Source organism: Oncorhynchus tshawytscha, linkage group LG30 (genome assembly GCF_018296145.1).
Source record: "Oncorhynchus tshawytscha isolate Ot180627B linkage group LG30, Otsh_v2.0, whole genome shotgun sequence".
Lineage (NCBI taxonomy): Eukaryota > Metazoa > Chordata > Actinopteri > Salmoniformes > Salmonidae > Oncorhynchus > Oncorhynchus tshawytscha.
The window spans coordinates 20,033,289-20,060,656 of record NC_056458.1 but is presented as its reverse complement, the minus strand read 5'-3'; the positions used below and the strand labels follow the sequence as shown (position 1 = coordinate 20,060,656).

At 40.0% G+C, this 27,368-nt stretch overlaps 1 protein-coding gene across 1 annotated transcript; it reads right to left on the bottom strand.

The window, feature by feature from the left end:
• Positions 1-570: 570 nt before the first annotated feature.
• Positions 571-27,039, bottom strand: LOC112245093 (protein Wnt-11-like). Its single transcript, XM_024413038.2, has 6 exons — positions 26,819-27,039; positions 24,341-24,536; positions 21,782-22,026; positions 19,434-19,711; positions 16,030-16,322; positions 571-1,273 (listed from the first exon to the last, which is right to left on the bottom strand). Exons 2-6 carry the CDS (start codon positions 24,421-24,423, stop codon positions 1,099-1,101), a joined length of 1,074 nt encoding a protein of 357 aa, XP_024268806.1. The 5' UTR covers positions 24,424-24,536; positions 26,819-27,039; the 3' UTR covers positions 571-1,098.
• Positions 27,040-27,368: the final 329 nt, after the last annotated feature.

Sequence of the window (27,368 nt, the reverse complement as noted above, 5' to 3'; positions counted from 1 at the left end):
TTTTTCACCATGATGATGATGATGCTGATAATGTGCGGTCTTGGGACATTTTTAAAGAGCTTGGTAAAGATTCTTTAAGTAGTTTATAAATATTTAATTATTTAATTCAGCATACAAAAAGACAGTATGTACATCCACTCAAGAGTGGTTCATAATAACACAGGATTATATGAGACCGATGTGTTCTGTTCACATGCTCTGAGCTTTAGGCTTTGGACTACCTGCATGTCAGACATTATAGGGATGATGTGCTGTTTCTAACACTGGGAGTTATTTTTCCTTTTTCTGAGGATGCACACAGAACTTTCTGTCTGCAGGCGAGTCCCCATTCGAGTTCAAGTGTCCACAGTTCAACACCAGTTACTAAAAAAGTTCCATGACTGAAAGTACTTGAAGTTCCCTTTGTGTGTTTTGTACCTTTTTCCTCTCTTTCTTTGCGTGTCTTTCTCTCTTGAAAAAACAAGTATCATTTGAGCAATAAAAAATATGGATCCTTCAGAACCCTTTGAACTCCGTGGAAACGGTGAACGTCAACATCAGAGCGTGACCAGAAGTACAAAAAAACAAACATCCAATATAATTTATTTTAATAAAGGTATATGAAAATAGACTTTTGATATCCAAGTATAGCAAGTGTAAGGAAAGTGTAAGGAAAGTGTAAGGAAAGTGTAAGGAAAGTGTATAGAAAGTGTAAGGAAAGTGTAAGGAAAGTGTAAGGAAAGTGTATAGAAAGTGTAAGGAAAGTGTAAGGAAAGTGTAAGGAAAGTGTAAGGAAAGTGTATAGAAAGTGTAAGGAAAGTGTAAGGAAAGTGTAAGGAAAGTGTAAGGAAAGAAAAAACCCTTGAGGACGGTGGTCTTCACGTAAACCGATAGGCATTGTCACAACACCCATTTGTCCACGTTCGTAAAAATGTTTAACTTTTTAGTCCAGCTTGTGGGTCAGAGTTTAATAAAGAATTATGAACAAAAATAAACAGTTTCTTGTCAAAATATACATGCTAAAGCTTAAGACAAAAGTAAGCCATCTTGGAAACGTAGTGCTTTGGTTATCTGTGGCCCCAGCCCAGAGACTGGATGGATGAAGTAGACAACATGGACTCATTTGCAGACGTATCTCTCCACAATCCTCTCACACTTCTTACATGTGACATAGCAGCACCAGTGGTACTTGCAGTGGCAGCGTTCCACCAGCTTCTCTGTGTAGGGGTTGTAGCCTCGCCCACAGCACATCAGGTCGCAGCTGTCGCTGCCAATGGACGTCTTGTTGCACTGCCTGGAATGGACAGAGAAAGCAAGTTAAAATTATGTTTAATCCTTTTTTGCATCCATAAATGACACTGTCTGCCCCAAAACAAATGACAGAGAAACAAACCATTCTATACACCGGTAATACATTTTGGCCAATGGAAAGCCCTCAAGGTCCCTAACATATTTACACACACACAGATACACACGGTCTCTCCAATGAATTCCCTGCTCAAAAAAACCCATTGATCTTAGAATAGTTCCTCTCTCAAATATCAACCTCAAAAAGTCCAACCCAAGCCTCACAAATGTATTTAAAAGGGAGAGCTTGACAAATGCTTATTGTGCATTCACCCAAACATTCTCCCACGTGTTTTGTCTGAGGGCAGCAGTTGCTTGGGACCCTTTAATTTCTTAAGCCCAGGGGCATCTTAAGTGAGCAGAGAATAGCTCTATCATAAATCAGAGTGAATACACAGGGGAGCCCTCCCTCTATTTAACCCTCTCCACATAATTGCATTGATTTATAATAGCAGAGTGTTAATGGCCAGCGTGGTGGGAGACAGAGACACTGAGAGGATGGCTGAAGGCTGCTGACACAGAGGGAAAAGGAGGGAAGGGGTGGTGGGTAGGGAGGGGGGAGGGAAGGAGGGAGGGAGGGAGGGAGGGTGAGTCATTGGAATACGTAGGACAGACTCCTTTATTTATTTTCTTTTTACCTTTTTCTTTTTTGTTTATTTTTAGGGGGTGGATCAGCTTTCATATTGAGGATAGATTGTTGCTTCCATCAATGTAACTGTCTAAATAATTTCCAATCCCCCATATAATTGTTGGGTAAATATATATATATATATCCATATACATACATACAGCACATACAGTACATACACATACATACCCAAATATATATATATGTAAACATTCATACATATACACATACAGTTGAAGTCGGAAGTTTACATACACTTAGCTTGGAGTCATTAAATCTAGTTTTTCAACCACTCCACAAAATTCTTGTTAACAAACTATAGTTTGGCAAGTCGGTTAGGACATCTACTTTGTGCATGACACAAGTCATTTTTCCAACAATTGTTTGCAGACAGATTATTTATTTATCACAATTCCAGTGGGTTAGAAGTTAACATACACTAAGTGAACTGGGCCTTTAAACAGCTTGGAAAATTCCAGAAAATTATGTCATGGCTTTAGATGCTTCTGATAGGCTACTTGACATCATTTCAGTCAATTGGAGGTGTACCTGTGGATGTATTTCAAGGCCTACCTTCAAACTCAGTGACTCTGCTTGACATCATGGGAAAATCAAAAGAAATCAACCAAGACCTCAGAAAAATAAATTGTAGACCTCCACAAGTCTGGTTCATCCTTGGGAGCAATTTCCAATCGCCTGGAGGTACAACGTTCATCTGTACAAACAATAGCACGAAAGTATAAACACCATGGGACCACACAGCCATCATACCACTCAGGAAGGAGACGCGTTCTGTCTCCTAGAGATGAACATACTTTGGTGCAAAAAGTGCAAATCAATCGTAGAACAACAGCAAAGGACCTTGTGAAGATGCTGGAGGAAACAGGTAAAAAAGTATCTATATCCACAGTAAAACGAGTCTTATATCGACATAACCTCAAAGGCCGTTCAGCAAGGAAGAAGCCACTGCTCCAAAACCAGCATAAAAAAGCCAGACTACGGTTTGCAACTGCACATGGGGGCAAAGATCGTACTTTTTGGAGAAATGTCCTCTGGTCCTCTGATGAAACAAAAATGGAACTGTTTGGCCATAATGACCATCATTATGTTTGGAGGAAAAAAGGGGGATGCTTGCAAGCCGAAGAACACCATCCCAACTGTGAAGCACAGGGGTGGCAGCATCATGTTGTGGGGGTGCATTGCTGCAGGAGGGACTGGTGCACTTCACAAAATAGATGGCAACATGAGCAAAGACAATTATGTGGATATATTGAAGCAACATCTCAAGACATCAGTCAGGAAGTTAAAGCTTGGTCCCAAATGGGTCTTCCAAATGAACAATGACCCCAAGCATACCTCCAAAGTTGTGGCAAAATGGTTTAAATACAACTAAGTCAAGATATTGGAGTGTCCATCACAAAGCCCTGACCTCAATCCTATAGAAAATGTGTGGGCAGAACTGAAAAAACGTGTGCGAGCAAGGAGGCCTACAAACCTGACTCAGTTACACCAGCTCTGTCAGGAGGAATGGACCAAAATTCACCCAACTTATTGTGGGAAGCTTGTGGAAGAACACCCAAACCATTTGACCAAAGTTAAACCATTTAAAGGCAATGCTACCAAATACTAATTGAGTGCATTTAAACTTCTGACTCACTGGGAATGTGATGAAAGAAATAGAAGCTGAAATTAATCATTCTCTCTACTATTATTCTGACATTTCACATTCTTAAAATAAAGTGGTGATCCTAATTGGCCTAAGACAGGTCATTTTTATGAGGATTAAATGTCAGGAATTGTGAAAAACTGAGTTAACATGTTTTTGGCTAAGGTGTATGTAAACTTCTGACTTCATCTGTACATACATACACATTCATATACACATACATACATATGCACACTTTTTTTAGAATATACCTTTATTATTCCCCGCAAACCCTACCACCCCTCCCACAATTGAAGTAAACTAATAAACAATAACACTTAGGCTTCTACCTTCAGTTTATACGTATCATACACATTTACAGACACAATCTATTTTACAATAGTTATATATATATATATTTTTAGTCCTTCCTCTATTTCTGATGTCCATCCAGTTCTATTTGTAACTGTGCTATTTCAAAATTTCTGAACCTATACACATTTTACAGACCCTGTATGTTTTACATTGGTTATCTTGTTGTTATTAGTCCCAACCTTCAGCTTCATTCAACCCCTTCCATCTTTCTCTTAACACCATCCATTTTGGATTTCTATTTGCCATATATTTTTCAACTGTGCTGTGATTCTTCAGAAAAGTACTGAACCTTTCTAATCTCATAGCTTCTACAGACTGTAAATTAAAGATAAACATTTTTGCTAAAATAATTATTGTATTATTGATCGATTGACTATGACTTTTCAAATCACCCAGTATTGCGATCTGCAGCGTTAGTTCTAGGTAAATGTTGCAATTCTTCAGCCATTCCTGGACCTGTGACCAAAAACGAGCTACAAATGGACAGTACCAAAATAAATTATCTAATGACTGCCTCCTCGCAGCAAAATCTGCAGAACTGGGAAGATTGTATCCCCCATGTATATAACATTATATTGGTTGCAAGAATTTTGAATAATAATTTAAATTTGAAGTTGTGAATCCGACGTTGTTTTCATGAACCATGTGAATTCATGAACCATGTGCCATGGAATCGGTACATCGAATATCTCTCCCAAACTATTTTGCAATTTATATGGCACAGCTGTCAATTTCTTGGTCCTTAAATGAAATTGGTATATATTTTTATTTATCACAATTTTCTTTAACCATTTATGGTCTTTAATGCAGGGTCGACAGACAAGTTCCTTACTCTTTCCCCCTTCTACTTGCCTCTTCCATTTTTGTGGTATTGCTGCAATTAGTTAGTTGTAATTTTGGGTAGAGCAGACATTTCCATATGTCTGTGTTAGCTGCATGTGTGACATAACTCCACCAGTCCTGTTAATGATATAATTTACAAAAAGTATAACTTTTTTAATAAAAACATACATTATTTCTATCAATTAGTATATTTGAGTTTAACCACAATATTTTTTGTATTATTTGTTCTGTCCTTTCAGGTGGATTAAACTGAAAATGCAACCAACTTTCTAAGGCTTGTTTAAAAAAGAGCAATATTTTGTAGAGAGGATTTCATTTTCAAATAATCAAATGTGAGCAGTTGTAATCTGAATAAAGGGGAAAAAGGCCATTCTTGAACATGGGGTGTGACATTCTTACTAATTTACTTGAGAACCATTTCATATTTAAGTATTAATTTTGTATGACTGATGCCTTTAGTGAGAGGTCTAATGCTTTAATATTTAATCATTTCTGCCCTCCAAATTCATATTCGTTACATAAATAGACCAGTTTAATTTTGTCTGGCTTGCCATTCCAAATAAAATTGAATATTTTTTGTTCATATAATTGAAAAAGCAGGTCACTAGGTGTAGGCAAAACCATAAGCAAATAGATAAACTGTGATATGACTAAAGAGTTAATCATGGAGATTTTTCCACAAATAGACAGGTATTTTCCTTTCCATGGTAGGAAGAGCTTATCTATTTTTGCTAACTTTCCACTAAAATATAGTGGAGTGAGATTATTTCTTTCTTTCGGGATATGTACACCGAGTATGTCCACATCCCTGTCAGACCATTTTATTGGTAAACTACACAGTAATGTAAAAGTTGCATTTTTTGTGATCCAATACATAATATAGTACACTTATCATAATTTGGTTATAATCCAGAGAGGTTAGCAAAAGTATCTAGATCCTCTATGAGGCTGTGGAGGGATTCTAACTGTGGTTATAAAAGAAAACATAAATCATCAGCGTACCATGACACCTTTGTTTTTAAGCCACAGATTTCTAAACCCTTGATATTATTGTTAGATCTAATTTTAACAGCTAACATTTCGATGGCAATAATAAATAGATATGCCGATAGTGGACAACCTTGTTTTACTCCTCTTGACAGTTTAAAACTTTCTGACATGTAGTCATTATTTACTATTTTACACATAACTTTAACCAATTTTATAAGAGATTCTACAAAATTGAAATATTCTAGGCCTTTATATATAAACTCCAGTTGTACTTTATCAAAAGCCTTTTCAAAATCAGCTATGAAAACGAGGACTGGTTTCCCCAATATTTCATAGTATTCTATTGTTCCCAGTATTTGTCTTATATTATCTCCAATGTATCAACCATGTAAAAACCTGTCTGATTAGGATTAATAATATCTGACAATACCTTTTTAATTCCATGCGCCAATCATTTAGCTATATTTTTTTGCATCACAACACTGAAGTGTAAGAGGCCTCCGATTTTTTTAATGGACTGGATCTTTATACAGTATATACCACTTGAATCCTGTTTCAGTAATAATGAAATCAGACCTTCTTGTTGCGTGTCCGATAATCTACCATTTATATAGGAGTGGTTAAAACATGCTAATAATGGTCCTCTGGGTATATAAAAAAAGTTTGTTATTCTTCCACTTCTATGCCATCCAGACCTGGAGTTTTCCCAGACTTAAAGGCTTTAATTGCATCATGAAGTTCCTCCTCTGTAATTTGGCCTTCACATGAGTCTTTCTGTACAGATGTTAATTTTACATTATTAATAGGAAACAAATCCATATAATTAGCTTTGATTGGTGGAGATGGAAGAGACTGAAACAAAAACATATTCTTAAAGTACTTTACTTCTTCTTTCAAAATATTGTTCGGTGAATCATGCGTGACTCCATCATCTGTAACAAGTTTCAATACATTTTTGGGGGTAGCATTTCTATATTGAAGATTGAAAAAGAATTTGGTGCATTTATCCCCATATTCCATCCAGTTTGCTTTATTTTATAATATATATTACACTGGATCTTTCTTGAATAAGTTCCTCCATTTCTTTTTGTTTTTCCTCTAACTTATTCTGTGCCTCTATGGTACCGTTTTTATTGCTATCTGCCTGCACTGTTAGTCCCTCTATTTCCTTTGTTAATATGGACTCTTTATCTCTAAATTGCATTTGTTTTATAGATGAGTACTGAATTGCATGGCCTCTAAAGGCACATTTAAAAGTGTCCCATACAATAAAGGGATCTGCTGTACCTATGTTATGTCGGGAAAAGTCCATTATAAATTATTCTGTGCTAGTTATAAACAAGTTATCATCCAGTAGGCTTTGATTAAATTTCCAATATCCTCGCCCATGTGGAAATTCTGTAAGAGTAACATATATATGCTAATTATGTGATGATCTGACCGCATTCTGTCCCCTATCGACACTTTTTAAACTTTTGGTGCCAGAGAGAATGACATTAGAAAGTAATCAAGATGACTAGCTTGATAAAGCCTCTGCCATGTATATCTCACTAGGTCAGGGTATTTAAGCCTCCATATATTCACAAATTCCAATATATCCATGACATTCATGATTTCCTTAAGTGCCTGAGGGTGATAGTTTGTAGTGTGATTTCCTTTACGGTCCATAGAAGTATTTAAAACCGTATTAAAATCCCCCACCATAATAATATAGTCTAGTGTTGCTTGTAGAGTTGATAAATTCTTATATATATTTTCAAAGAAGATTGGATCATCATTATTCGGACTATATAGGTTAATAAGCCATATCTGTTTATTGTCCAATAACATGTTTAAAATTATCCATCTACCTTGATAATCTGTTTGGACAATTTGCACATTTAGATCAAAATGACTGTTAATTAATATCATCACCCCTTTTGAGTTTCTTTCCCATGGGAGAAATATATTTCCCCCCTTTTTCCCCAAAACTTCATCTAAAATTGTTGAATGAGTTTCCTGTAAACAATAGATATTATATTCCTTCTCTTTTAGCCAGGTAAATACTGATTGTCTTTTCGTATTATCTGCTAAGCCATTACAATTGTAACTGGCTATACTTATTTCACCACTTACCATAATGAGACGCAAGTTTCAATTCTATTTATCAAAATATATGTCTGTAAACGTACCATTAAAAACGAACATGATGATTGGGTGTCAATATAGCTGTACCAGGATATTTGCATTGCTACTAAGTAAACCTCCAATTGGTCCCCACTATTCCACCCACTAAAACCCCTCCTCATCCCGAGTTGGGTTGTCATCCCAATGCCTGGCAGACCACCCCCGCCCCTCCGGATCCCATGGCCCCGAAGACACAGGGACCCATCCTTCGAAAAGAACACACAGTGCCACCCACAGAATAGAGCAAATCAACCGCCAAATGCATTTCCATTGCCCTCACCTTGATTTGTATTATATATAGCCATTAAAAAAATGTATATACTGTATATATATTTAAAAAGCATGTTTATCTTATTTTCCATAATTAGCTATTAATATTTGTAGTAATGTAGGTAATTTATTTAGAATTTAATTTTTACCTCTCACCAGTCTCGCCATTACCAAAATTACATTATCGCAAGCAATTATTATTTTAGCAAACAATTATTGTGATTCATCCTATATTGTCCCTAACATCTTTTACTCCCTCGCAACAGTTGGGATACACACACACACACACTCATACACACTCATACACACTCATACACACTCAACCCCTTTCCCTCACAACAACCATAGACTCAACAGTTGCACTATCCTAGAGCCCAACTCAAGAAAGGTCTTGATTTACGAATGCATATACAGTTGCAGTATGAGAAGGCCTGCAAAACTGAGCAAAGAAATGGGGAGATTTGATTAACCATTGTCAGGTCCTAGGTGATGGAGGTCAGATATACTCCCTACCCCTGAAACACCCACAACATGTTCCCCCGTAGTGATCATATTCTAAGCATCTCTCCGTGCAGTCAGACCTTTGATTTTGTGCCACCATGGCCACAATAATATGCCCCCTCTCTGAATGTCCGAGTGAGACCCCCTCCCCATGTGTTACTGCAGCTAGTGTTGCCAGCACTGCCACTGCCTGGGTGGGGGCACCCCACCGGAATCCCCCCCGGCTAGGTTCAAGGTCGTCAAGGTTCTCATTAGCAGCTTTGAGAATTTCCTTGTATATTATGCTCCCCCATCCTTACAATAATGGCCTTTGGGATGGAACAATTAACAATAGCTCTACACAGATTTGTTTTGTCAGGGAAAATCTGCCCTATCTGGTGCAAGTTAATGGATCAAAAGGACAGTACAGTCTGTTAACTCCACATCACTCTCACACAGCTGTCACTCACAGTCAGAGCTACTAATCTCATTCTGAATTAAAACACATCCTTCGATGGTGCCGTCACACGAAAGACCCACAGTGCTTGTTGCATTTGAGACACTGATCATCCCTCAGCTCCGGGGATATTATTGAAATGTAATTTGTTATGCATTTCCTATTATTACAGAACACATTCTAATCCCACAAACAACATCACTATAGGACATTTGTAAAAGACAGCTTTCTACAGAAGAGGCGTCCAACATTTCTGTCCCTAACTGAGTAGGCTTCGAGTTTGCTGCTACTCCACTCCAGGTATTATCAAAGGGCAGTGGTGGAAAAAGTACCCAACGGTCATACTTAATAAGAGATACCGTAATAGAAAATGACTCAAGTAAAAGTAAAAGTCACCCAGTAAAATTCTACTTGAATAAAAGTCTAAGTAATTGGTTTAAAATATATTTAAGTATCAAAGGTAAAAGTATAAATCATTTCAATTTCCTAATATTAAGCAAAACAGATGGCACATTTTATTTTTTATTTTTTTATTTACGGAAAGCCACGGGCACACTCCAACATTCAGACATAATTTACAAATGAAGCATGTGTGTTTAGTGAGTCCACCAGATCAAAGGCAGTAGGGATGACCAGGGATGTCCGGTTGATAAGTGCGTGAATTTGACTATTTTGACTATTTGTCCTGCTAAGTGTTCAAAATGTAACGAGTACTTTTTGGTGTCAAGGACAATGTATGGAGAAAAAAGTACAATATTTTCTTAAGCGAAGTAAAAGTAGTAAATGATATAAATAGTAAACTACTTAAATAGTACTTTAAAGTATTTATACTTAAGTACTTTACACAACTGTCAATGGGGTCAAAGCTATCCATGGCGAGGAGTAGTGAGATTAGAATTCACTTGAAGAGTAAACACAGATAAGGCCATCCTGAAGTGTGCACCACTGAACATGGCTCCGTCGGGGTATCCCACTAGCTCTTGTGGAGTGTCTAGGGATTGTGTGGGTGAGGAGTATGGTGCTGTGATGAGGCCATGTGATGGCGAGGAGGAGGTGTGGGGTAGGGCGGTTAAAACATCCCTAGACCTCTGGGACCCTCTTGGAAGCACACACCACACGGCACATCAGTGTCACACGTCCCCTTGCAGACTGCCACCAACGATTGCAGGAGTCAGAGGCTGAGCCTTCTCTTGTCTCTACTCCTCCTGTTACGGGGTCTGAGACGCCGCAGCTTCCCGCCATTAGCTCTGACAAATTGAAAACTCTAGTCATTGGCGACTTCATTACCCGCAGTATTAGACTTAAAACAAATCATCCAGCGATCATACACTGTTTACCAGGGGGCAGGGCTACCGACGTTAAGGCTAATCTGAAGATGGTGCTGGCTAAAGCTAAAACTGGCGAGTGTAGAGAGTATAGAGATATTGTTATCCACGTCGGTACCAGCGATGTTAGGATGAAACAGTCAGAGATCACCAAGCGCAACATAGCTTCAGCGTGTAAATCAGCTAGAAAGATGTGTCGGCATCGAGTAATTGTCTCAAATCAAATCAAATCCAATTTTATTTGGCCCCCTCCCAGTTAGGGGGAGTGATGAGCTCTACAGCAGAGTCTCACAACTCAATCGCTGGTTGAAAACTGTTTTCTGCCCCTCCCAAAAGATAGAATTTGTAGATAATTGGCCCTCTTTCTGGGACTCACCCACAAATAGGACCAAGCCTGACCTGCTGAGGAGTGACGGACTCCATCCTAGCTGGAGGAGTGCTCTCATCTTATCTACCAACATAGACAGGGCTCTAACTCCTATAGCTCCACAATGAAATAGGGTGCAGGCCAGGCAGCAGGCTGTTGGCCAGCCTACCCAGCATAGTGGAGTCTGCCACTAGCACAGTCAGTGTAGTCAGCTCTGCTATCCCCATTGAGACCGTGTCTGTGCCTCGACCTAGGTTGGGCAAAATTAAACATGGCGGTGTTCGCCTTAGCAATCTCACTAGGATAAAGACCTCCTCCATTCCTGTCATTATTGATACCTCACATCTCAAAATAGGGCTACTTAATGTTAGATCCCTTACTTCAAAGGCAATTATAGTCAATGAACTAATCACTGATCATAATCTTGATGTGATTGGCCTGACTGAAACATAGCTTAAGCCTGATGAATTTACTGTGTTAAATGAGGCCTCACCTCCTGGCTACACTAGTGAACATATCCCCCGTGCATCGTCTTTTGAGCTTCTAGTCATGAAATCTATACAGCCTACTCAATCACTTTTTATAGCTACTGTTTACAGGCCTCCTGGGCCATATACAGCGTTCCTCATTGAGTTTCCTCAATTCCTATCGGACCTTGTAGTCATAGCAGATAATATTCTAATCTTTGGTGACTTTAATATTCACATGGAAAAGTCCACAGACCCACTCCAAAAGGCTTTCGGAGCCATAATCGACTCAGTGGGTTTTGTCCAACATGTCTCTGGACCTACTCACTGTCACAGTCATACTCTGGACCTAGTTTTGTCCCATGGAATAAATGTTGTGGATCTTAATGTTTTTCCTCATAATCCTGGACTATCGGAGCACCATTTTATTACGTTTGCAATTGCAAATTGGAATTGCAAATAATCTGCTCAGACCCCAACCAAGGAATATCAAAAGTCGTGCTATAAATTCACAGACAACACAAAGATTCCTTGATGTCCTTCCAGACTCCCTCTGTCTACCCAAGGACGCCAGAGGACAAAAATCAGTTAACCACCTAACTGAGGAACTCAATTTAACCTTGCGCAATACCCTAGATGCAGTTGCACCCCTAAAAACTAAAAACATTTCTCATAAGAAACTAGCTCCCTGGTATACAGAAAAGAGCCGAGCTCTGAAGCAAGCTTTCAGAAAATTGGAACGGAAATGGCGTCACACCAAACTGGAAGTCCTCCGACTAGCTTGGAAAGACAGTACCGTGCAGTATCGAAGAGCCCTTACTGCTGCTCGATCATCCTATTTTTCCAACTTAATTGCTTTTTGATACTGTCACAAAGCTAACTAAAAAGCAGCATTCCCCAAGAGAGGATGCAGTAATAAATTCATGAACTTCTTTGAGGAAAAGATCATGATTATTAGAAAACAAATTACGGACTCCTCTTTAAATCTGCGTATTCCTTCAAAGCTCAGTTGTCCTGAGTCTGCACAACCCTTCCAGGACCTAGGATCAAGAGAGACACTCAAGTGTTTTAGTATTATATCTATTGACACAATGATGAAAATAATCATGGCCTCTAAACCTTCAAGCTGCATACTGGACCCTATTCCAACTAAACTACTGAAAGAGCTGCTTCCTGTGCTTGGCCCTCCTATGTTGAACATAATAAACGGCTCTCTATCCAAACTCCCTAAAAGTACCAAACTCCCTAAAAGTGGCAGTAATAAAGCCTCTCTTGAAAAAGCCAAACCTTGACCCAGAATTTTTTTTTTTAAACTATCAGCCTATATCGAATCTTCCATTACTCTCAAAAATTTTAGAAAAGGCTGTTGCGCAGCAACTTACTGCCTTCCTGAAGACAAACAATGTATACAAAATGCTTCAGTCTGGTTTTAGACCCCATCATAGCACTGAGACTGCACTTGTGAAGGTGGTAAATTACCTTTTAATGGCATGAGACCGAGGCTCTGCATCTGTCCTCGTGCTCCTAGACCTTAGTGCTGCTTTTGATACCATCGATCACCACATTCTTTTGGAGAAATTGGAAACCCAAATTGGTCTACATGGACAAGTTCTGGCCTGGTTTAGATCTTATCTGTCGGAAAGATATCCGTTTGTCTCTGTGAATGGTTTATCCTCTGACAAATCAACTGTAAATTTCGGTGTTCCTCAAGGTTCCGTTTTAGGACCACTATTGTTTTCACTATATATTTTACCTCTTGGGGATGTCATTCGAAAACATAATGTTAACTTTCACTGCTATGCGGACGACACACAGCTGTACATTTCAATGAAACATGGTGAAGCCCCAAAATTGCCCTCGCTAGAAGCATGTGTTTCAGACATGCTTTAGTCACTTCTAGGTTAGACTACTGCAATGCTCTAATTTCCGGATACCCAGATAAAGCACTAAATAAACTTCAGTTAGTGCTAAATACGGCTGCTAGAATCCTGACTAGAACCAAAAATATTGATCATATTACTACAGTGCTAGCCTCTCTACACTGGCTTCCTGTCAAAGCAAGGGCTGATTTCAAGGTTTTACTGCTAACCTACAAAGCATTACATGGGCTTGCTCCTACCTATCTCTCTGATTTGGTCCTGCCGTACATACCTACACGTACGCTACGGTCACAAGACGCAGGCCTCCTAATTGTCCCTAGAATTTCTAAGCAAACAGCTGGAGGCAGGGCTTTCTCCTAAAGAGCTCCATTTTTATGGAACGGTCTGCCTACCCATGTCAGAGACGCAAACTCGGTCTCAACCTTTAAGTATTTACTGAAGACTCATCTCTTCAGTGGGTCATATGATTGAGTGTAGTCTGGCCAAGGAGTGGGAAGGTGAACGGAAAGGTTCTGGAGCAACGAACCGCCCTTTCTGTCTCTGCCTGGCCGGTTCCCCTCTTTCCACTGGGATTCTCTGCCTCTAACCCTATTACAGGGGCTGAGTCACATGGCTTACTGGGGCTCTCTCATACCGTCCCTGGGAGGGGTGCGTCCCCTGAGTGGGTTGAGTCACCGATATGATCATCTTGTCTGGGTTGTGCCGTGGCGGAGATCTTTGTGGGCTATACTCAGCCTTGTCTCAGGATGGTAAGTTGGTGGTTGAAGATATCCCTCTAGTGGTGTGGGGGCTGTGCTTTGGCAAAGTGGGTGGGGTTATATCCTTCCTGTTTGGCCCTGTCCGGGGGTGTCCTCAGGTGGGGCCACAGTGTCTCCTGACCCCTCCTGTCTCAGCCTCCAGTATTTATGCTGCAGTAGTTTATGTGTTGGGGGGTCAGTTTGTTATATCTGGAGTACTTCTCCTGTCCTATTCGGTGTCCTGTGTGAATTTAAGTGTGCTCTCTCTAATTATCTCTTTCTCTCTTTCTTTCTCTCTCTCGGAGGACCTGAGCCCTAGGACCATGCCTCAGGACTAACTGACATGATGACTCCTTCTCTCTTTCTCCTTCCCAGTCCACCTGGCCGTGCTGCTGCTCCAGTTTCAACTGTTCTGCCTTATTATTATTTGACCATACTGGTCATTTATGAACATTTGAACATCTTGGCCATGTTCTGTTATAATCTCCACCCGGCACAGCCAGAAGAGGACTGGCCACCCCACATAGCCTGGTTCCTCTCTAGGTTTCTTCCTAGGTTTTGGCCTTTCTAGGGAGTTTTTCCTAGCCACCGTGCTTCTACACCTGCATTGCTTGCTGTTTGGGGTTTTAGGCTGGGTTTCTGTACAGCACTTTGAGATATCAGCTGATGTACGAAGGGCTATATAAATCAATTTGATTTGATTTGATTTGGCTGATGGTGCCTTAAGACTCGGCATAAAGGACTAAATAGTGTACATGCTTTAGGCCACGTGTGGTGGGACCCTTATCAGGTTGGGGGCAGCAAATGCATGGAGCACAGTGAGTGTACCTGACGCGCAATATGTCTTCAGGTTACAGTATCTGTTAAGTGGCCTGCTGCTCAGTAGCTCAGGGCTAGGCACATGACACTTGACATTTGGACTATAGCTGGCTCCAGGAACAGTAAAGACACATTTGCATTAACTGTTTTCAATGGTCCACATATGTTAGTCTGCATTTCCAGCTCCAAGAGCTGCAGACCACAAAACCCTACTCCTTTTTTACATTTGTAATACGTCTTCTGCAGTCCAAAACCAAATAGCAGAGATTCAGGAATGCTGCTAAAATGGATACACTTGCGAAAGGCAGAAAATGCGAAAGGCAGAAAATCCACTAGGCTGCCAAAGATGGCTAGCACATTTTTGTAGAAGGGGGGTGGCCAGACCTCTCTCTATATCTGGCCCTTACCTCAGACAAAGAAAACGTCCGTTACTTTCCGCTAAGTTCTCACAGTTGTCAGACCAACAACATGCAACATATATTTAAGCAATAAAGCCTGAGGGGGTGTGGTATATGGCCATGGCCTTAGCCGTGGTATATTGGCCACTTACCACAAACCCCCGAGGTGCCTTATTGCTATTATAAACTGGTTACCAACGTAATTAGAGTCGTATAAATAAATGTTTTGTCATACCTGTGGAATATGGTCTGATATATCACAGCTGTCAGCCAATCAGCATTCAGGACTCAGACCAACCAGTTTCTAATTCCTAATATAACACTTAAGATGAATAGAGAGTCTTATTCTATCTTTGGGGACCATTACCTCTCATATCGATATCAGCTGAATGCACTCAGGCCCTAAGAATAACCGCATTACTCACCCCTGTCTGATTGCAACACAAGGGCCCAAGTCACAACGGTCATGTCAGGGACACGTGCTCAGACATACCACAGACAGGCTAATCTCCGGGACCACTTTCTTTGTCAGAGATTCTTAAAACAAAATGGTGTCTGCCACCAGAGTGGGTGGTAGCTAATTAAATCAACATCCTGGACAAACTACCCTCTTGAGAAAACAAACAGGATTGGTCCAGACAGAGCCAGGCCAGTAAACTGAGTATTTCTAGAGTTTTGCAAAAGAGGACCTCTGATACGGTATATACTTCCGCAATGTGCCACCCATTACACCCTGCTTTTATGAACATAAGGCACACACACACACACACACACACACACACACACACACACACACACACACACACACACACACACACACACACACACACACACACACACACTGTAACAGTCTCACCTGTCCTGGGTGCCAATGGAGCCGAGCTTGTCGTTCTTGGCGCAGAAGTCTGGGGAGCTCTGCAAGTAAACCAGCTCATTCTCCCTAACGGGCCTGATGTCGATGTCCTTGGGGACCAGCTGCTTGCGCGTACCCATGGGTCTGTGCACCACCTTGGTGGCTGACAGGTACTTGGTCTTCAGGTCCATGGCGATATCCTTCAGATCCTGCAGGCCTCTCCAGCAGGTCCGTATGGAGCAAGAGCCAGACACACCATGACACTTACATTTCATCACCAGCGCATCCCTCAGGGCCTGGGGGAGAAATAGAGGATGTGAATGTCAAACACTGTTACTACTGAGGCTGATGCTATGGCAGAAAATACGTAAAATATTCTACAAAGGCATTGTAAATTACAAGAGTTATAAATGTACATGCTCATATGTAGGGCTGTTACGGTGACCGTATTACCACCACACCGCTGGTCAGGAGTCATGACGGCAGTCCAATTCCACCTGACCGTTTAGTCAGGGTAACTTGGCTTTTCCAAGCTCTGATGCTGCTGATGGTCATTAGTAGCCTACCAAACTTGCTAACTGCCTGGTACTCCGCACTCTATTGTCCCTCTAATCACTCTGACATCAATGCAAATGTAATCGAAAATCTAATCAAACACTTCATTAGAGCCCATTAGCTCATGTTGAGCCACATTTCTATTAAAAAGAGGAGGATCCTATCAGCTTTCTATAGGTATGGCATACTATATTCATTTCTCTACTTTCCTAGTATTAAGCACATTGTTTATCTTTACAACAGGAGTATAGCCTACCTGGCTGGCATGAAAATGAACCACGTGAAAAGCGTCCTCCAGTCTCTATTTAAGTGCAAAGATGACATGTATTTTTTTCTGCAGCCCCTGTTTCGAGACAGGTGCATGATAATGGTCCATTCTAAATCAAAACACATTTCACACATATATATTATTTAGTATATGTAAAGACAAGATTAAATCAAGAATAGTGTGATGGGTGACAATGTTAGCCTATCACTTATGAATTATATATTATCACGTGTGAATGAATCCCATCTTAAGGCAAGCAATGCATACATTTTTTTGCGACTTTTTCAAATCATAGTCGCACACTACATGTAGCCTAGCCCATATGCCTATATATTTTGATAAGGTTTGTATCACAACTAAAGTGGCCAAATAACTTCTTAAAATAAACCACATTAATCCGCTTTATAACGGGTGTAGAGCCTAAATGGAATACGTACGCAGCGGGTGAGTTTCAAGTTTGGGGAAGATAACTTTCACCATAAAAATGCACCTTTATAATGAAATAAATACATACATTATCACATTTGTGGTCACTTTTGAGAATGGTGTTTTCCTGCTAATGGAACATTCGCGCTTATAGCCTACTGCAGTGTGAGCATTGCTGAGCTTATAATGTTTAGAAATAGCCTAATAGTTGATCAACATTTTAAGCTAAACATTCTCATCTGTTGCATCAGGCTCATTGCTTAAAACAGTTTTTTTGACGGTAGTGGTTATATTAATTTGGGATCTATCGCATCCCACAACTGTCTCAGACTATATTTGGAATATTTATTTATCACACTGAATAGAATAGGTCAACTTTTGTACTATGGGGGATAGTAGATTGACATAGGCTAGTACTTTTACTGTTCATTAGGCCTACTCATCTTGTTGGCTGACAAAAAATAAATGTGGACAGTTCTTCCAATATCTTTGATATGCGCCTGGGAATTGTATAAGGACGCATGCAGTTGTGTCCCGCATGTGTCTGTCTTCACTTGTAGCCTGTGAGAAATCACGGCCACGTGATGGAGAGCCATGTGAGTGAGAGGTGGAAGAAAGGAATTATAATTATCATATTCAGCCCAAGAGCACAACGGCCATTGGCCGCAAAAGGCATGGATCGAGCCGGGAAATTTGAGGCATTATCAAGTGCTTGTCAAATTGTGAATAAGAGACTGATAAAGTGTGAACAGCCTGCGGAAAAAACAAAGCAGAGCTTATGCCTTTCATGCAATATTTTTTAAATCATCATTAGAGTCGCATCATGCAGCCTTAGAATGTATTAAAAATCAAAACATATATAGCCCAACATTTGTATCACAACTAAAGTTACATAAATAACTCTAAATGAAGCTTATAGTAGTACCTGTTTCTTTGTTAACCACTCAACACAGAATGGCCACATGTGCATTCCCTCAAATCGTTTGGAGAAAATATACTTTCTATTTCATTCAGCTATGTTCAATTGTATTCTTCATACTATAAAATAAAATAAAGCCACGGAATTCTAAGCAAATCTTGTCTGCAAATTTTTTTATTTGACCTTTATTTAACTAGGCATGTCAGTTAATTAAGAACAAATTCTTATTTTCAATGACGGCCTATGAACAGTGGGTTAACTGCCTTGTTCAGGGGCAGAACGACAGAATTGTACCTTGTCAGCTTGGGGATTCGAACCTGCGTGTAGCCCATAGCCATATGGCATATCCAGATCAGGGCCTAACATAAGGACAACTCAGAGTATGCTACTCTGTTCTTCTGAAATAGACTACATTTTCTTCATATAATGTTTCTTAGACCTGTCTAAAATAAATAATGGATTTATTACATGGATTTATTAGACTTTTTAAAATGTAGAAGTTCACAAGGTCTGCATAAGGGCTTGTAGGCTATGCGTGGAAGCCAGGAGATGCTAAATGTGTTTATGATCATTTACGGTAAATTAGTGTGAGACAGCAGTTATTTTCTTTATCATCACCTGTTGACAAAATGGCATGACCGCCAGAGCCCTACTCATATGTCCACCCGTATATTCATATATCCCTCTTTCAATTCAGACTGCTGTTACTACTACTACTATTACTACCACCGCTACCACTACCACCACTACAACTAAAACCACTATCACTACTCCAACTACCACCACCACTACCACTACCACTAACACTACTCCAACTACCACCACCACCACTAACACTACTACCACTACCACTACCACCGCTACCACTACCACCACTACAACTAAAACCACTATCACTACTCCAACTACCACCACCACTACCACTACCACTAACACTACTCCAACTACCACCACCACCACTAACACTACTACCACTACCACTAATACCACTACCACTACTACCACTACTTCTACCACTACTACCATTACTACCACTACCACTACTACCACTACCACTACTACTACTACCACTAAGACTACTACTACCATTACTAATACCACTACTACTACCACTACCCCTACTTCTACTACTACTACCACTACCACTACCACTACCACTACCACTACCACTAATACTACTACTACTATATCTGATTAGCATAAACAGTGAGTATATCCGTCATCTGCGTGTGTAACTACCTGTCTCCCCACTTCACTGTTGTGCAGGTGCATCAGCTTGTTGGCGTGGGAGCCTGCCTTCTTCATCTTCATGGGGGCGTCAGAGAACTTGGAGCCCATGACCAGGCCGTAGTGCAGGTTGTCTGCACAGCCACCCCAGCGGTAGCCTGGCTCAGGGATCTCTCCGGGGATGGGGCCACATGAACACAGCCGCAGGTCCCCCGATGTGCACGCCCGCGCGATGGTGTGGCTGATGGCTGCCGCGGACAGGGCGTACACGAACGCTGACTCCCTCGTGCCTGTTGAAAACAACAAGACAAATCCTTGTAAGTGAGGGAACTGACTTCTGTAGATTAACTGTTATTGTTTTTCATTCATGTAACCTTCATTTAACCCTAACCTGTACCCTTAGTGAGGGTAACATGACAAAGTCACTAGACATATATGGTTATACAGCCAGAGTGAATAATATGGATGTTATAAAGTGAGTGGACAAAACATTAGGAACATGCTCTTTCCATGACAGACTGACCAGGTGAATCCAGGTGAAAGCTATGATCCCTTATTGATATCACTTGTAAAATCCACTTCAATCAATGTAGATGAAGGGGAGGAGACAGGTTAAAGAATGATTTTTAAGCCTTCAGACAATTGAGATATAGATTATGTATGTGTGTCATTCAGAGTGGCTTTAAACAGAGTACCGGTTTGAGTGTGTCAGGAACTGAACCGCTGCTGGGTTTTTCAAATCAACAGTTTCCCGTGTGTATCAAGAATGGTCCACCACCCAAAGCACATCCAGCCAACTTAACACAACTGTGAGAAGCATTGGAGTCAACATGGGCCAGCATTCCTGTGGAACACTTTCGACGCCTTGTAGAGTCCATCCCCCGGATGAACTGAGGCTGTTCTGAGGCCAAAGGGGGGGGGTGCAACTTAATATTAGGAAGGTGTTCCTAATGTTTCGTACACTCAGTGTATAGGTAATGAAGTGTGTACACACAGATGGCATATATGTCAATGCTGGATGATGGAGGTAGGAGACAGGAAGAAAGAACCATTCAGGCCATCAAAGACATCCCTGTATGAAGAAGAGCATTCGTCTAGAGTCTGCCAGGGGCTTCTTAAGACTGGTCTAACAGTTGACAGATGGAGCCTGTCTTCTCCTGAGGCGCATCATCGTGGAGCTATCTCACTAAACCTTTGATTAGAAGCCAGCTCTTTGTTGTGAGGTTTTTACATCTTCACCCAAACTCAGTAAAACTGGAACTGGCATTGGTTCTGTCTGGCTCAGCAAAGATCCTTTTGGCAATGGAAATGAACCCATCAAGGTACAAGTCCAGAACACGGAAAGACTCTCAAAACACTGCAAGGAGTGTGCATTTAATGAAACAAGGATCGATAGAAAAAATATAGGCACATTACTAATGCTTTGTACTGAAGGGAGCAACTAAGAGCCTGCCTATTCATAAGAAGTATGTTCCGCAGAGATCGCTGGCAATATTTCACATCATGCTTTACTATAGAAAGACAGATGCATTTAGGTAATGTATGCCGTAAAAAGGATTTAAAACTGAGAAGGATGAGATGCCACAAAAAAGATATCTAGATCCCTTCTAATAGTCACTGTCCAACTCAATACTATCTCTTACATAGTGGAATCTATTGTGCAACAGAAAAGGCACTACTATTTTTATTTTTTTAAATGAACCTTTATTTAACCAGTTAAGATCCATTGAGGTTAAAACCTATTTTGTGAGGGGGCGACCTGGCAAGAAGGAAATACAGGGAAAGTGTGTACATAAAGTGTACACAAAATATTATAACAAAAAAAAATACAAAATACACACAAAAGACAAAGTGTCACAAGTTACAGATACGTTTGAAGATTATCTGTATCTAAGCTATGAAGACAACCACATCAAGTACTTGGAATTTAAAGAGATGGATATTATGGAGGTGAGTGGGTAGGGTGATAGCTGATGATTTTCTTTCTTTCAAGGGGACACAAAGAAGAATGGTATCCTTTGCTTGTCACAGTGAGCTCTGCCCTCAGAGCACAAAAGACCACCAAGGACGATAATTAAAGCTTTAAAGTCTCTCTTGTAAATAATCTCCAGCGACATTTAGGTTAGATTCCTGAATCCCACCAAGGACACAGAGTTTCTGCTGTGCTAATCATTTGGTCAGAGAAGATCACTCCTAGTTCGTTTGAAAAAAACGTATAGTTTGCACACCGAGCACAATGGATCACACCATTTCAGTCAATAGATCTTCACATAGTTTACTCCAGTATTCTGGAGTTGATTTCCGTATTTTACGCCTAGTTCTAACCACCATAAATAATAGATTGTGACCAGTAGGCCTACCTCTGTCAAGGTCCGGTCGATACCTCGAGGAGTCACTGGGGATATCAATAGAGGAACAGTTCCAGCGCATGTCAGCGAAGGTCTTCTGGCAGGTCTTCTTGACCTCGCGAGCTGCAGCGATGATGGTCTGCATGAGCTCCAGGTTGCTCCGACACAGCTGGGCTTGTGAGGACACCAGGCCCGGCAGCAGCTTGCAGTGGTGGGTCTGGTTTATGTGTAAGGACACAGGTGTGTGTGATAGGGCCCTGGAACAGAAACAGACATGCAAAAGCCAATACAAGGTCATTTTCTTACTTGTGCCATATACTGAGCCACATGTTTTCAACCATTCAAACACAATGAGAGCTGTTTGGAATGGGGAACATTTTTGGCATTTGAACCATTTGACTTAGGAGATACAATGGAAATGCCAATGGAAATCCCTCAAAAAGTCACGAACAGGTAAAACATAATAGACCACAGCTTGGCATCAGGTTATTCTCCTGATTCAGTTCACTAGAGGAGGTTCCAGAACATGCCAAACAATTTATTCATCATAGGCAAAAAGCCAAATCTGATGGCGCTACATCTATTAATCTATCATCATTTACATTCTTCATTGGTTTAAAGGATTTTATTCCACCCGAGACTTTACTCTGACATAAGTCATCTGAATATGAAAATCTAAAAGGGGGGCACACATACTTTGTTTTCACTTAGACTGAATAGAAGATTAGTTCAGAGAAAATCCACCAGAGAACCTAGTCAGTCAGTTCCTGATCTCTGTTTTCTATGTCTTGCAGGAGCACTGCGAGGGAGAGAGAGTTCTGTGAGAACCAGCCAATGCCTCATGCACCTTGGCCTGTTTGGGATTAGGAGGAAGGGGCGGCCACTCCATGCCTAATGGTAAACTGCGACACCCCTGTGCTCCTAGTAACCCAGCGCTCACAAGTCTTTATGGTCCCATCTGGTTCACATCCAGGCCCTGTAGCAATATCAAGGCTGGGAGAGACCCTTTCTACGATAGGATTTAGTACAATGTCATGCAATCCCCAATCTCACTCTCTCTCTCTCTCTCTGAGGCACATTTTCTGCTCAACGGTTATAGCCTAGAGAAATATTAACAACTTACTCATATAGGTTTCAGATGCTACAGATGCTAAATAACCATTCCAAATCATGTGCAGGCTTAAAATGGCCATTCATCTATGAACAGAATACAAATATGTACCAAAATCACTTAAGGAGAGTGTGCAAAGCTGTCATCAAGGCAAAGGGTTTGAAGAATCTTAAATATAAAATATATTTTGAATTGTTTTAACACTTTTTTGGTTATTATATGATTCCATATGTGTTATTTCATAGTTTTGATAAAGAAACACCCTGGAATGAGTAGGTGTGCCAAAACTTTTGACTGGTACAGTATATATATACAAAGGTATGTGGACGCCCCTTCAAATGAGTGGATTCGGTTATTTCAGCCACACCCGTTGCTGACAGGTGTATAAAATTGAGCACACAGCCATGTAATATTCACAGACAAACACTGGCATTAGAAAGGCCTTACTGAAGAGCTCAGTGACTTTCAACGTGGCAAAAGTCATAGGATGCCACCTTTCCCTGGTCAACTGTAAGTGCTGTTATTATGAAGTGGAAACGTCTAGGAGCAACAATGGCTCAGCTGTAAAGTGGTACGCCACACAAGCTCACAAAACGGAACCGGCGAGTGCTTTGTGGCAACAGTTTGGGGAAGGCCCTTTCCTGTTTCAGCATAACATTCTGACTAGACCGGGCGCGCATGTGCTTCAATGTGCATGTTAATTTTGTCCACCCACACCAGACGCGATCAGGACACACAGGTTGAAATATCTAAACGAACTCTGAGGGTAAACCGAGTTTGTTTCTAATATATCCTCGTTCAGGCTTCTTCTTTGGACTTTATATGGCGGTTGGAAACTTTAAGGTGCATTACCACCACTGACTGGACTGGAGTGTGGACCTCAGTTCATCTTTCAATCACCCACATGGATATATGCTCCTAAAAACCAATGAGGAGATGGGAGAGGTGGGACTTGCAGTGCGTCAAGCGTCACAAATAGAACTTAGTTATATTTTAGTGCCTGGCTATGCAGACCAACTCCATATTAATTCAACGAGCAGGTGTCCACATACTTTTGGTCATGTAGTGTATATATACATATATATATTTTTTTCATTTTTGGAAATTGATCCGCCAGTTGCCCATCCCTGCTGTAAAGCATTAATTTTCCAATCTCTAATTCCAGTTAAAATCTTCTTATTAACATTCACCAGGCAACAAATTGAGAACCTCATTTAATCTCAGTACTCAAACTAAAACACACAACCTGTCTTTCTTTTTACCCACATAGACAATATGGCAAAAAATGTCATCTTCAGATGGACAATAAAGTTAAATTATATTCTGTTATTTTCTATAACAGTTTAAGAAGCAATAAAGTAAAAAACGAGAAGGATTAGGAGAGCCCCATCTTCTGTACAACATTGTGCACAATAAAGGAAAAATGCAGACACAAAAATAAGGAAAGAAAAGGTCCTTACAGCCATTTGATACCGGAGCAGATCTGGGACAACAGCAGAATGGTAAGCAGACAGAGCGGGAGGGTGTTAGACATTTTCTTCATGATGATAATGTTCCAACTTAGAGATGACGGTAATGCAGGTGAATGTTGGCTTCTAGGCTCTTCTAGATGCAATCACAAGTCAACTGTCATGGCACCGTCTCACCCTCTATCCCCTGTTTGGTGGAATAGAAAAATGCACCATTAAAATGCACCTCCAGTGAGAATCTCACATTTAAAAGTTAATATTCTGTTAACTCATATCCAAATAATGTTGTTGACTCCTATACTCATATATGTGGCCAAAGCATAAATTGGAGAAGAAGAAAAAACACCTCAAACTTGTATCTCGACCAGACATAATATTGTTCTATTTCCTCATTGAGGATTATGTCATCCTCCTGAGGAGGATGAGCTGGCCTATCAGCGGTCTATTTGCGTGAATATTTTGAATGACCAGAATATGCCCACACCATTCCCACACAGAAAAACTTCATTTTAACATAATTAATGACAAAAAATTCGGAGGGAAAACTCTTTTACTCATATTGTCATTAATTATAGGTCATATTTATACAAATCTGGAAACACTGGACAGTTACTTTAAAGCAACATTCCACAGCAAATATTCAAAACAAAATGTCAAAAGATAATCTATACTATATTGGTTTTATTTATTGTCACATTTTTAAAAATATAGTGTAAAAGTAATAGAGAAATCTAAAACTCTATTTCAATAAATGTATTAATTGTGGAAGGCTCTTTCCCACTGCAACAACACCAATACACATATTCAGCATAGCAAAGTTTATAGCAGCACATAAACTTTGCTGAGTTTGCTCATAAATTTCAATGATCCTTTTGGGAAACGCTGATCATGTAAATTACATAAACTCTCCCGAAAGTTGACAGAATCTCAAAAATTCTCTGAAAAATTCTCACAAAATTCTCACAATTGATAAAAGGTTACCTTCCCAAAAGTGTTACCCTCCCACAAATAATGCCCAACTGCGACCAATTCTGCACTAAATATCCTGTATATATATGTTTTGTTTGGTTTGTTTTTACAAATGAGCAATTAAAATGTAACTTAGGCTAGGTAGGATATAACCACAAACTGACTGTAATTTCTACTTAACTTTGGAGAAATCTCAGAAGGAATTTTAGATATTAGGATGATCAGTGGAAGGCTACAACAAACCAGCACAGTAGACCTATAGCCTCCAGCAGACACGGTTTTTGGGCCTACATGGCATTACCTGTATCAGATAGGGCCTTTTATTGTCCATGTGAATCTCAGAGCTTTACATCTATGCATAAAACAAAACACTACTGATTGTAGTGATATTTACAGTGGGAAGAGTAGTTGCTTAATAATTCTTATACCCACAAACAATAAGATATATGTCAATATTATCACCAGGGCCAAATATTCACAAGCATCATTAACCATGTGTGTAATGATGATCCATCCAAGTTTATAGACCCGTTTCGTGTTGTCATCTAAATTGGGTTAGGACTATATGAGGTACAGGAGCGTAACAAGACACGTAGGAAATTTAAACTAAAACGCATGTGGTAGCCTATACGCGCTAGCAATCAACCATACATTTAGACGAGAGAAGAAAATCCGATTCTATATTGTTAACATTTCTTTAACATTGACATTAACATTTCACTACCCGACCCCTACAGTTGTGGTAGCTAGTTAGTAGCCTAGTTATATGAATCCCGAGCTCCCATTAAATGTTTACATAAAGTGCATTGGGTTTATGCGAGGGAAACTTCTCTATACATACAGAGTTTAAATTGGGGTTTGTGTGGGGTGAACTGTCAATTAAATTATTTGTTTTTCCATGATTATCTTCAACAAATATCAATTAAATTCCCTCTATTAGCCATGTCAGCCACTCAACCTAAAGCGGTGGAACTTTTTTCCACATGAATGCATGTTTGAAGCTGTCTTCTTGTTTCTAAGCCTTCTATTCAGTCCCTGTGGGGACGGGAGGAAAATTCAAAAAGGCACTTGCACAGCTGAGTTATCTTTGTTGCAGGTGCATGTTAACAATTGAATTAACATGGAAGGAAAGAGAAACCCGCACACTGCTCTTGCTAGTATCACTGTTCTTTATTAAGCTTTACTTATCGGCCTCAAGGCCTTCGTCATAGCTTTTTCGTCTGAGCTTTTTTTGCGAGGCAAATAAAATGAAGTTAAAGTTAAAATGCAAATACTTTGAGTCACGTTCAACATCATGAAGTGGCCTGTCGAGTCGTTATTCCAACAATATATTGGATACAATCTATCCAAACTACAAGAGTAGAACTTGATAAAATATAAGCTTTAAATAGCCTAACTTGTGTTAAAACAAGCTTTAAAACAACAACAAAAATAAGCATGTTATCGATAACTTTAGACTATGATAGTCATGTGATGAAAAAGTATGTCATTGCTCCTCACCTTTAATGATGATTAAGTATCAATTCCGTGTAGCCTAATATCCTTTTGAATTCAATATCTTCCACAAACACGTATACATCCACAATTTCGTAATTCGAATGAATCCCAAAAAGAGGAAAGCATCGTTTACTCCCCAGCAGCAGCGGCTCTCTTCTCTCGCAGGTTCTTCGGTGTGGTGTGTCTCGAGCTGCTGAATGTGTCTGACTCTTGGCAGTTGGGCAGCCTCAACTCATAAGTACTCCTGCACGGCTTTGATCTCACTGGTGATGTCAGGCACACTTAGCATAACAAAGCGCATTGGATTTGGAATTCCAAGGTAAGGGGTAAGAAACTCATTGTCCAATCTTGTTCTACACATGATAGACATTTTTGTTATTGTTGATGTTTGTTATATATATATATTTTTGCAGTATTATTTTCGAGGTTGCCCACAACAATAGCAATAGCCAACAATAGCCTAACGCTCACAATAATTATGCTAATATATAATATAAATCGGGAATAATAACATGTAGGCTATTTTTATTATGGTTATTATAATTATGATTAT

Excerpts from the sequence above, each read along its gene's own strand:
- LOC112245093 (XM_024413038.2), bottom strand. The coding sequence starts at position 24,423 with ATGAAGAAAATGTCTAACACCCTCCCGCTCTGTCTGCTTACCATTCTG. Across the intron at positions 22,027-24,340 it reads TGCTCCGGTATCAAATGGCT|GGCCCTATCACACACACCTG; the intron begins GTAAGGACCTTT and ends TTTCTGTTCCAG. Across the intron at positions 1,274-16,029 it reads TCCATTGGCACCCAGGACAG|GCAGTGCAACAAGACGTCCA; the intron begins GTGAGACTGTTA and ends TGTCCATTCCAG.